Source organism: Lepeophtheirus salmonis, chromosome 14, assembly GCF_016086655.4.
Source record: "Lepeophtheirus salmonis chromosome 14, UVic_Lsal_1.4, whole genome shotgun sequence".
Taxonomy (NCBI): domain Eukaryota; kingdom Metazoa; phylum Arthropoda; class Copepoda; order Siphonostomatoida; family Caligidae; genus Lepeophtheirus; species Lepeophtheirus salmonis.
In genome coordinates, this window is record NC_052144.2 from 28,977,538 (window position 1) to 28,990,963 (window position 13,426).

Here is a 13,426-nt window from a genome sequence, read left to right on the forward strand (position 1 = left end):
AGGTCCCCCAATTTTTATTGTTAAAAAAAGAAAATTCGAAATTTCTTATTAAAAATATAAATTTGATCAACTCTTTAGTACTCAATGAATAAATGATTAGTATTGCATTGGTCCTTTTTTAGATCTGAAGACTCTAGTCCCATACAGTTACGTCTTGGTACGTTTTTTATCCAGTTTTTTAGTACTTCAGTTTTGAATTAAGATATTTAAAGTATTATTACGATCAACTCTTAGTACCCAATGCATAAAATACTAGTATTGTGTCCATCCTTATTAGGACTGAAGACTGCAGTCCCGTACGGTTGAGTCTATTTCCAGTCCAGTCCTAAAACAGATATAGTTCGATCCTTGATGACCTCACTCAACTTTATTGCCTCTTTTTTCATCAGTTCTAGTACTGATGCTGATAGTCCAAAGGACAAACGGTCTTAAGGACTGGACTGGACCGAAAAAATAAAGACTGGCACATGACTACCTGGGACAATACATATACTATTGGGGCGAATTACATCATATTTGCATACTATACTCGTATAGATATTAATGAAATTACATTTTCTGTCCACAAATTTTGCTGCATTTGTTAATGCGGTAGACTGCAATTGGTTAAACGACTCAAGCCTTGAATTCTGTTCTGTTCAGTCTCGGTTCGGTCTAGTTCAGTCCTAATACTCATAAGAAAGACGTCACTCAATCCTTTTTTTGATACCAGTTCTAGTAGTACTGACAGTCTGTTGGACCGGCAGTCTTAAGAACCTGTGCCAAAACTGATAGGACTGTCCTTAAGACTAGACTGGACTAAACCAAAAAAAAAAAAAAAAAAGATTGACATAACACTATAACTGAAAATGATTTATGACTATATATATTCATCTTTTTGTTTCGATTTTTTTTTCTACATACATAGAAATATTTAAACAAGCTTTACTTAATTAATAGATAAGAATTAAAATAAAACTTATAATAGGCCCTGATTTATATTTAAAAAAAAATTATAGTTGAAATTTAATTTCTAAAAGAAAATAACTTATAACATGAAAAGGGGCCGTACATTTATTTTGTTTCAAGGCCCCTCATTCTAAAACCGCCATGTCTACTGCAGCATTCTAATTAATTTATCACAGGTATGGAAAAAAGTTTTATTCAATCGGAAGAACAAAAACTAGAGAAAAGACGAAAAATTCAACTCAATCGTGATAAATCAAATGCATCCAGTAGTTCACTCACAAGTGCTGATCAATTGAATCAGGTTCGTGTTATACATATAATTATCCTATTGATTTGTTTAAGGGTCTAATTTCAGAGCTTATCTGAAGAAAGTTCATCAACTTCAACCGTCTGTGAAAGTGCAATAAATGATTCTTGTATCCAGATTGCCCTGCAAACCGAATTTCATCCTACCTCTCTCGAAAACAATCCTAAAACAGAAACAAACAGTACAAATGAATTTAATTCCAAAGAAATGAGTCGGATACAAGAACTTTTTGTGGCTTCAATGTTCTTGGAGGAACCCCTTGATCCTAAAACTTCGAATGTAAGAGAAAATCCTTTCCATTTTGTTAAGTAATAACGTAAATAGTTTACCGGGGGTTTCAAAAGAGGCACCCATGCAAAGTGTCCGCCTTCTAGGTCCAACAGTGTGGGCACCCATAAAAAACATAGACAAATTCTAATAATAATACATACATATATACAAATAATTAATGTACATTTGAAATTTGTATATTGAGGCTGTGATTTTGAAAAATCAGGAACATAATCCTAATTCTATGTATTTTCCAAAGTACTTTTTTTTTAAAATTATAAGGGTTTTACGTTTTTATATCAAATTTAAACAAAAATAAAGACTTTGAAAAGTTGAAGGTAAGCAATATTGTAACATAAGTTTTGTTTAAGCTTTTCAATGATATTAAACTTGCCTATCATTGCTTTGGTTTACGAGATGTTGCTAATCAAAAATTCATCAAAATGATAATTTCTTCATCTTAAAGGCCTCAAAACTCAGAGTTGGATTAAATTACAGATCCAAAAATTGATTTTTGAGAAAATCTACTGTTAAAAAAATTACAAAGCAAATTATATTCCATTTCTTTATGAAAATTTACCATGCAATAATGACCAATGTATATTATTCAATTATTTAAACATTTTTCAACTTTGCATTTAATGCATTTTTCGAGAAATATGCTTTGTCAGAATATTGTACCAATCAAGTATGATCTTCATATTTACAATATTATTAGATTAAATATATATTATTATATAAATATTCTAGAAAATAACGGATAAACTAGATAGCTAAATACATGATTCTGCCTGGTTCAGGCTCAGTAGTTCTATTGGTCCCGCTATCGGTTCTTTCATATATTTGTTTCGGTCTCAATTCAGATTTATCGGTCTCAGTACCGGTCTTTTGTACCGTTTCTTTTTATACATCCTCAGTTCTGATAATAGGGACTTAAATTAAGGGACTTTGCTCGAAAATTTGGGACCAGGAAATTATATTTGATAAAAAAAGAACGCAGCTATCTTATACACAGAGTCCGTAGTTCCCCAAGTTCTAGCAAAGGCTCTAAAAACTAAGGTTGCTTAGGACAATAGTTTTTGAAGTGGGGGATGAAGAGAGGCTAGGGGGGAGACTTTGTTCAAAGAGATAACAACTTCACTCAACCTTTCATTAGCTAAAAAACACATATTACATGAAATAAAAATTTGTAAAGAGTGGCAATAATTCATTCTATCTTTTTTCTAAATTAAATTTTTAACTAAATTTGTTAATTTTACTAACAAGCTGTTATATGAATTATAGGGATTATATTAAAACAAAATCAGGTTTTTTTTTTCACGAAAAATATGTAAAATTTCAACACTTTAGGGCCGTTGAACTACCTCTAAATATTCCAAGAAATTGTTCAAACTTTGTTAATCTTAATTTTTTATCAAAAGGACCACATTTAAGTCCTCCATTTTTTACTTCTTCACAAAAAGTGATTTAAATGAGACCCTAGTGCACACAATAATCAAATTGCTTGTAATGAAATTGTATCTTAATCAAATCCTTAATGATCAAATTGCCTGCAATGAATTGTTTAACAATCAAATTAGCCACAATCATTTTACCTCACAACGTGAATGCACGTAAAATTACCACTATATCGGAGATATTATAGTTTATCCGATCATTTTACACATTGACCACTCTAACGGACATTCTGCATTTTGCACGGAAATCTAGCACATTGCCTGTTACTCATCCTACACAAATCACTCTCTCCTGTAAGAGTGAACTTCTATTAAGTAAATAAGAGTAATGTTCTATTGATATTAATCCAATGTACAAAATGGAAGTTGATTACTTTGTCCCTATAATTATAGCTATAACCATTGTCATTTCAATTAGCCAAATGAAGAGGCGTATTATGCTTATGATTATTATAAGTTCTACTAAGTAGGTATGATTGCTACTTACAAAGTCTCACTATTGGAGTTCCTTCTTCTTTGAATGTGCAAAAGGCATATTATACTGCGTCATATATTATTGAAATGAGGAATAGAGGGAGAGAAAACCGATAAAGTAACCGCCTACTGACTTCAAACAATGTTGAGCTCACATATCAGAATGATTTAGTAGAACATTTATAAATATATTTAAATATTTATATTATGTGTATCTATTCCATAAATTCAAGGACTTGTATATGAACGTATGTATGAATGAAAACTTCGGAAATAGATGCCTAGATAGTCATTATATCTATTTTTTCCTTCTCCTTTTATCATCTAAATGCTATTAAATTCATTTCAAACATTAAAATCCTCTAAAGTTTCGCCCATGCAATAGTGCAAAAATAAATAACAATAACCACGCGACCTTGATCGAAGGCACTTGTCATTTATAAATGTGGGTATTTCAAAAAAATATATACATATGGAGGTGAAATGGAGGACAGTTGGAACACTTAGTATTTTTTGGCTCCATTACTACGAGATGGTTTAACGTAGACTCGCCAAATTTTAACACGTCATACCTACTTGTATCTCCTTTTGGTTGAATCTATTTAACCCTGTCGTTAGTGAGATGGGATATTCTATACACAAATTTTATTTACTGCTTCTCATTCCGTGTAAGCTACGTTTTATTGCCAGAACTTTCAAGTATGGTCCTTAATTGCCGTCGATTCCGATCTAGTAGTTCTGATGTTAAAGATGCACCACGCTAAAGAAGGCTAATTGTCGAAAATGTGGAAATAATAATGGAAATCGTCGAGTCGGACCTTGTTTTGATTGCCAAAGAAATAAACATTAATAGACAAGAAATAAAAAATCGACTACAGATAATGTATTTCAATGTTACAAGTCCTAATATGAGTAACTTTTTGTTATTATAACAATATATCGTCATGTTACATATTCGTCTATGGGACGAGTCCTAAACTGTCAGTCCTTGGAACTATTCATGAATGTGTTGATCGTTTATTGAGCCGAATAACATAAATGAGATATATATTAAGAGAATTGCAAATATCTTGCAAAAAATATTCTGTTTTCATGATAATATTATTATACTTTTATTTTATTATATAATATAAATGAATACCTTAAAATGGAAAAACACTCTTCATGACGTCACGAGGGATTGATGCTACCTTCTTTAAGTACCGAAAAATGAAATTCAACTCTTTGGAAGGCACCCCACTGAACTACACTTTGGTCATTGTTCATAAATAATGAACCAACACCCCATAAAAGAAGAAGTACTACTCAATTTAGTAAAAATAGGATTTATTTTTGGAAAAAATGTACTTTGTTACTTTGGAAAAATCTTTGAAAACAAAGTTTAAATTTTATATTATACAAATTTGTGTGGCTGAAGGCAAAAAGGAAAAAATGAATTCCTAGCCCTTGGATTTTTTTTTCAAAAATATTGGTGATCATTTAGAGTATTGTATATGTTTTCCATCTGTTTTAGGAAGATAATCCACGAAGTAGCATCATAGCAAGCCCCTCCCACCTCCCAATACTCTTACTATTAGCTCTTGTAATCTTAATAATATTATTATGAATTTATTTAAGAAAAATTGTGTTATAAACTCCAAATAATATACCAACAAATATGCATCAAAAGAATTTTGTAGATGGTATAGCATAGTCCATGTTTTTTTTTTGTCAAAAAAATGTCAAATTGAAATTCGAGAAATAAATAAACCAAAAATTTTTTTCGTTATTTTTGCAAAAAAAAGAATTAAATATCATTTATTGGAATTGTAAAGAAACATAAACCTACCAATACTTTTTCCGTACTTGCAAAAACAAAAATGTTATGCAGAATAACGTTTTGGAAAAAATAACTCCCTATAACTTGTTCATTTTTGTAAATATTATAAAAATAAATAAATAAAATGTTCTGGAAATTGAAAAAAACGTAAGTGAAATGTTAAAGTCTAAAATTATATGTCCAAAATGCACTGTTTTGTGGCATTTTCTCTTTAAAAAATTGACGTTTGATGATAAAATGAGAAGAGATTTCAGTTGAGCATCAAAAAACGTAATTACAATTTTCAGAAATTTCTTTTTTTGCCAATAACTTTTTTGATTTAGAATAAAATTTAAAAAATAGTTATTTTTTCAGTAATTTTTTGAGACGCCAATCACTTTTTGACTGTTAATTTTCTAATCTCCTTGAACTTCAAAAAACAGTTCTTGTGTTTTGAGTATAACATAGCCCTGCCATTATTGGAACCCCAAATACAGGAACATAACTTTACAAAATAATTGAAAAATATTGCGTTAGAAAATATGAAATCAATGCGGAAAAAATTACAACATTTTTTACTTTTTATGTAGTATATCAACTCAAACAATTGCGTTCAATGATACAAAATCAATCTGCAGTTTTTGCCCTAAGAATTTATTGTTACTTCTCCTTGTCCTAATAACAATGGATTTTACCTTCTTCAAGGGTCGACAAGTGGGGCTGGACTCGTTCCTAGATAAGGACTGACACAACAATGACTGCAGTAGCTAAAAACATGCTTGATGTGAAGTGTAATTATGTATATAAAATAGTCAAGAAGGATCACGAAAATTGCAGTACTTGATGCAACTGTCCCCTTTGCACAAAGTTTTACAATATTTCAAATGTCAAACTGATAGCAAAAGAATCAATAGTTTAAATGACTTAAACTCCAGCAAAAACAGTGAAAAACTGACTACATTATTAAAAAAAGAATGATTATCAAAAAAACTACTTTACATCTCAAAAATTGTTTTTATTTAATATATCGCAAAAAAATTGATTCTTATGACAACCATCTGTAGTATATTATAGAATTGTGATCTAAATTTTATGGCTGTTGCTTTTTTGATGTTCTAGAAAAAGGGACTATTGAAATTGTTACTTGTATTCTCTACGCACAAAATTATCATGATGTGATCTTCTTTGTATCTCTGCACCAATCCTTCTAAAAATCAGTTTATAGCAATCCAACTCTTTCAAACTAGGGATGGGCTCAATTAGTACTAGTAACTGGAATATTAATGTAAAAAATACCCGTTTTCTCGAGTAAATGACGTCAATCTCTGACTTCACCTTTATTTAGCATAAAAGCTCTTGGTTCCTTGTAGCTGATATTTTAGGCATTAAATTTTTTATTAGTGTGTATTGATGGATAAACTTTGTTAGCAAGTAGGCATATAACTTTTATATAAGGATGGCATTATGAAGAAGTATAGGACGTCATCTTGATGTCCTATTATTCCATTAATAATTTTGGCAACTGTATTTAATGCTTGCTTTTAAAATGAATTATGAAACAAAAAAAGGATTTGAAAACCCTTCTTAAAGTTGTTAAATAAATGCAATAAATTTCTTTAGTAAAATATACAATCATATTTGAATTCGGACGTCAAATTGACGTCGTGGTACTTTGCTGCAGTGAGATGCTTCTAGTGTAAGTTTAAGTTGAATATATTTGAAAAAGTTTCTCTTCCAGGTTCACTGAATTCCTTTTTCGCGAGATTACTCAGGGTTCACACCTACAATCAATTCCATGGAATCCTTGCATTCGATTGTTTCCTGATATAAGTTCCCTTTTTTATTATTCATTAAATGAGAAGTTGAACATATATTGAAAATTCACTTCAAATAAAGAAATTTAACAATTTTTGCTACGGTACAAATTTCGTGCTGTTTGCATGGACAAAAAATGATGCCCAACGAAGCACCTATAACAAAACAACAAAATTATATTTCACGTTCTAATGTATATAAAACAATTGTGAATTGATTTTGAATCGTTCACGACTTGTTAAAATTATGCTATCTTCATAAAGTATTTAAAAAACGACTAGTATTTCACAGTATTTTTTATCTCATCTCGGAATTTCCCGAGATCCTGAAATTTAGAAATTGGTTTCTCGGGATCTCCCTAAAGGACTATTTTCTGGGAAATGAGAAACTCTACTACCCTTATAAAAGAAAACTTTCTATTGGACGAATTCCTTTATTTGAAATGAATGAACTTCTATTTAATAAATGTGTATTTTAATTGTGACGTCAAATTGACGTCCTGGTACTTTAGAGTAAGTAAAAACATGAGGTGCTTTTAGTACTAACAAGATCATAGTTATTTATTTCTAATTGACCTTTTTTCACGTGACTTCTGTATTATTAAACTTTTCAAAAACCTTTTAAGTAATGAACTAAATTTATTTATAGAGCGTTTTCATTGACGTCACAAATAAACAAGCCCTACCACCAAATTAGGGAAAATGTACTTTCCTTCGTAGTTATATTTTTAAAAATCTACTTAAAATGAAAATACTACTACATATAATGGAAAAGGGCTTGGATTTTCGTAGTAGCTACCTGAATGTTTATTTTTTTATTTTCTTAAGCTGTTCATATTATTCTTTGATTCTTGAGGAAAGAGAACAGATTCGTATAAACTATAAAGTGTAACCACGAACGTGTTTTCTCATGAATGACGTAGAGTAACGCTGAAGATTTATTATTTTGTAAGTCCTTGTTGGATTCGGAGTAAAATTGAGGATCAACATTGGTGTAATTCCTGCCCTATAGATACGGAGTGGGGTTTGGGTTTATTTCTTTCATTTCACAGCTGGTCGCAGATAATCTAATAAAACATCATATTAGCGAACCTACTCTCCTCCAGCTTATTCTCCAAATTGTCAGGTTGACCATATTGATTTTTGGTTTCTTTATTTAATATACCCGTATATAGTATTATTTTTATCTATAATTGTCAATAATTGTTGAGTATTGTTCAGAGTATGGCAAGAGCTAATTCTAATTCGACCAATTATGAACGTTCTAAACACTGATTAGGGGTAAACAAACATATATATCGACAGCTGATAGTAAAATTTAACGTACATTTTTGTGTTAGTGAGGTAACGCATAGACGAAGGTTTGTACTTTGATGGCTTTACTTATTTATTTTAACGCTGTGAGGAAACACTCTATCGTATCTATGTAAAGTACACTTAAAAATGATTTTAATCCTTTTTTCATTTAATTTTTTAAATAGCCAAGTAATCTTATCAGTCTGATAAATCTGACAGATTTGGCTGTTAAACGTATTATCAAGATGACTCGTGGAATCGTGGCATTTAACAGCCTTTGTCAAGAAGATCGAATTGCTTTGCTAAAAGGAGGATGCTCTGAGCTGATGATGCTTAGATCCATTAAAAACTTTGATGCAGATAAAAATTCATGGAGAGTAAGTATTAACATACATAAATATATGTAGCATGGCGTGTACAAGTTGCAACTTTGTTTATAGTGACATGACCATTCAAATTTAATCTATTTTATCGTGTATCTATAATTGACCGATATCTACTACGAACTTTTAATTAAATTTGCACTACTCCCAAATGATTTATCAAAATAATTTAATAATAGAAATATAAAATATACTACGACAGGGGTTCTTAACAGTTTTTCGGTGGTAGCCAATATGAAATGAAGATGTAATCTAAGGAAATATTTGCTTCAATTTTAAATGGAATGTAAATAGTATAAGCATGATAAAACTCATTGACGTTTGGATATTTTATTGATACATATTATTGCTCTAATCAACGTAATTTTGTCGTGAATTCGAACAGAAAATAAACTCACAACATTATAAATTTTAATATAGAAACACTTAAATCGGTCGTTGGACCAATTTGACCAATGAATAATTTGCCCTAGAGGTAATTTTAGTTGATGTAAATGCGTGTGATGAAACCCTCTCCCGATATTATTGGGCAGTACATGTCAGTTTTACCATAAAACACAGTTTTGTCTAATTATACCTTAATCAAATGCATTCATTTTAATTTTATTATTGTTTTTAAGCCATAAGAAATGCACTTGTGAACTGGACTGGGCCCTTGTTGAGAATCCCTGTACTAAGAGTACAAATGTAAGCAGACTCACTTTCAAGATAAATCCTCTTAAATTATTCTTATGTTGATGACCAACATTTGTTCGTCTTATAACAGTTTATTTTGATTTGATCTATTAAAATGACTGCGCTATTATTTATTTACGAGTAATATTTTAACTGTGTACTTAATAATAATGAACATAATACTTAATAATTAGCAATTTTCACTAAAGAAATCAATAACTATATCGACCAAATAAGGAATAGTACACTATTGCGTTATTCTTACCACTTTAGCAAAAGGACTCTAAAAATCTAAATTAGAAATTAATTATCTTTTTTTTTTGTTATATCTTGTACGAAATCGCAACTTGTATACAACATAAACATATGTGGAAATCCCTTAACTTTAAAAAAGTTTCATTTTAGCTACCCACTGGATGTGACGGATCCAAGGAATTGACTTGCGATATGAAAGTGCTTAAAGAAGCCTCATTATTAGGACTGAAGCTCTATAAAGAATATCAGAAATTTGTATTGTCATTTAATCCCAAATGGAGATGGAACGAAACTATAATATTACTCCTTTCTGCGATTATTATTTTTTCACCACAAAGAGCTAACATTGTGCATAAAAACGTGATCAAATTAGAGCAGGTAAATATGTATTATTTAAATTATAGTACACTTTTAAAAAAAATATTTTTAGAAAGATTAAGACATTACAAAGCTACCTAAAGATGTAATTATAATACGATATCCTATAGCTGAATTAATCAATATTTAGGATCGTGACCATTGTCGGCCTGGTAGGGGGCATATTATAGGTGGAATTGATATGTTTATAATGGAAAAACTACATTTCAAAATTAAAAAAGGAAAAACAGTTGTTGCGTGTGATTTTTCTTCTTTTTTGTCCACTATTTGATAGGTCGTCAGGGTGTTAACTTCTCCCTCGGAAGTAAGCATTCTTGCCTATCTTTGGTGCAAATTGATTTAAAGATGCATCATAACATAAATATATTTACAATTACAGTATTTTTCCAGCATTAAACCCTATTTTAAATGTACATTGCAGTCCAGCAAATCGTGTACTAATGTAAACTTAAGGGATATTGGCGTATTTTTAACTGGAAATGAAAGTAGCTTTTAGAATATTATCTTGAAGCTTATTTGGAATGCTTTGTTAATAAGGAACTCCTATCCTAAGTTAGTCTAGTTTTTTGAGTTAGTTATTCCTTTGGCTGAGAAGTACTCCTCTATGAAGTTTACAATAGTAATGTTCCTGAAATAATGTTAGAAAAAAAGAATTTAACTGAACATTACTCCTAATTTTGTCTAATTCGGGCCATGGATATGACCACCAGCTCCATTTAGGTTCAAATAGTCAGAAACATCAAGTTTCAAGGTTCTTGAGCCATATTTTTATTATTTTGACCAAGTTTGATCATAATTAACTTCAACTTTTAGAACAGGTAAAGATCGTGATTTTGTTTCTTATAATTTATTGATACCTAGCTTTAGTATTGATATATGGAGGTAAAGAATTGCAGCCCTTCTGGGAACCGATTTCTCCATCTCAAAGTTTATAGACAAAGAGAAATGCTCCACAATTTTTATTAATAAAGTCAAGGATATGGTCAAGTCCAGAAATGGCCTTAAGAGAAAAAAAGGTAGTGGTGATCTCAATAGGAAGCGTACAGAACCTAACTTGGCTGAGATCAAGGCCAGAATCTATGAGAACCCCCAAAAAATCAATTGTCCACCTAGGAAAGGCCACAGTGTTGTCTCAGACGACTACAATTGATGGAGTAAGGAACCGAGGGCTCAAATGCTACAAGAGGAGGTGTCCACTGCTCATTACCAAGGCCATCATGCTAATGAGAGTGACGTAAGGAAAAATACGGCTGAAGTGGACAAAGAAAAATTCTAACGTTGTGCACATCTTCAGAGATGAGATTTTTTGGACTTTTGATCATGCCAGAAATGCACAAAATGATTGTTATTTGGCCACAAGTCTCCAAGAGGTTCCTCCTATCAATAGGACAAAGCACCCTGCCGGGTTCATGATGTTGGGTGTGGTGGCATCTGATAGCGAGAGAACGCCTACGTACTGGTTCCCAAAGGGTCTCAAAATCAACACAGAGGAGTATCTGAAGGTCATGAACGAGGTCGTAAAGCCTAGGCTGGACCAAACCTATTCTATGGGAGGTTATGTTTGGGAACAAGATTCAGCACCAGCCACCAAGGCTGCTAAAACTCAAAAGGGCTGTCAGATGAATTTGGAGTATTTTTGGCCTTGGTCAATGTGGCCGCCTTCTTCTCCAGATTGTTCACCTTTGGACTTTGGGATATAGGATAATGTGGAGAAAAAAGGCTTGCCGCACTCATCATGCAAGTTTTGAAGTTCGAAAGGTCTCTGTTGAAGATGTGTGGGCTAACATGTCGAAGGAGTATGTGGTCAAGTTATGTTCCAGCTTCAGACCTAGTATATATATATAGTTAAAATCAAATTAAATTTTAGCACAGATTTTCAAATGCAAAATGATTTTTTTAAGCAATCTAGGGAAAAAAAATTGCAGCCATTCCCCACCCTACCCCCCAAATTACTTTCTCACTCATGAATGCATATTTTTTTAATCTATTGTCAAAGTAATAAGAAGAAACTTTATAATGTTGTGATCATTAAAGCCTTTTTATCACTTAAACAATAGACATATAACACTCTAAGTTTATAAAGTACAGTTTTAAGGTTATATAAAAGGTCAACTTCTTCGAAATTTTTATTTTATCGTGTGTAATAGGCTGTCCAACTTTTAGGGTGACCTGTTAATTTGATCCTTTTTAGAGTAATGAAAAAATAATGATTGTAAAGTTTTCAAAGGGCGTTTTTTTGACTTTATAGCTATTTGAAAAGGACTTTTTCTAACTAAATTCTCTAGGTATTTGTACAGGAATTCAGAAGTTTCAATTTTAAATTAATGTTTCTGAACTTGAGAAGTTTGAATTTTAAAGTTTTTTTTTATTTAAGTTTCGTTAAAGTTCCCTTCGTCAAGCGATACATAAAAATAAAATCCTTATTTTTCATTTTGAAGAAAAACAAATTTTAGCCCAAACGAAATACTTCGGATACTCAAACAATCAGAACCATTGTACTTTTCTCCAATTAGCAACATCCACAAATGTTTGATACAAAAAATTAGTACTTAAAATGAAGGAACTTTATCTTGAATTGAAAACAATAAATCCTTGAGATATCCTAGATATTTCCCAGCCAGCCAGCCAGTCTTTCAATTAATTCAAACATAATTGTATAAGTCTTCTCAAATTAACCGAATGGTTCCATCGACAGATAACGAACGTTTTTTAATTTGGATTCTTTGGTATGATCAGAAGATTGATCATATCTAACTAAAAATTTCAGAAAGGTATTAAATAATTTCTTAGACAAATTAATGAGAGCATCAATAAATATCATTATAAAGGTACATGATGGTGATGCACATGCGAAGTTGAAACTATAATGAAATTGCAACTTTTATTTGATATTTTTTTCTTTCTCCTGGATATCGAAAGATGAATACAAATCAACTGAAACCAATCAATCATTCGGAATCATGCCCAAAGAGTTATATTTGTATGAAATTGTTAATATTGAGCGATTAATGTACTTGTAATAGTAAATATGGCTTCTTTTAAAAGATAGGTATAGACTAAATAAGTCGGAATTCATTGTATTGTATTATTAAATAGGGTTTCTGATCGTATATATATGTACATTGTACATCTTCACTCATAATTAATCCTGATGTAATCTGGAAGAGGAATTTATATATAGCTGCATCAATCCAAAAATATCCAAAATATACATTAAAATTCATATTAAAAATAATCGTTATGATACTTGAATGGAAGTTTACTACTCTGCAGCAATATTGAATTTGATGACCCTAGAATAGAGACGACACACATGTCTCCGTTGTTAAAGCTGAGTCAAGATACTATTGGTTGTGACTATGATTCATTAT

At 31.0% G+C, this 13,426-nt stretch overlaps 1 protein-coding gene across 4 annotated transcripts in view; it reads left to right on the plus strand.

Annotated features, from left to right (window-relative positions):
• Hr96 (Nuclear hormone receptor HR96) overlaps positions 1-13,426 on the plus strand; it is a 62,456-nt gene that overhangs the window by 19,276 nt on the left and 29,754 nt on the right. For all 4 annotated transcript variants that reach the window (XM_040724902.2, XM_040724904.2, XM_040724900.2 and 1 more), the window contains 4 exons: positions 1,125-1,249; positions 1,304-1,534; positions 8,550-8,741; positions 9,828-10,055. In XM_040724902.2, coding sequence (XP_040580836.1) covers positions 1,127-1,249; positions 1,304-1,534; positions 8,550-8,741; positions 9,828-10,055 — 774 coding nt within the window. In that variant the 5' untranslated portion in view covers positions 1,125-1,126. The remainder of the gene's footprint in view (positions 1-1,124; positions 1,250-1,303; positions 1,535-8,549; positions 8,742-9,827; positions 10,056-13,426) is intronic.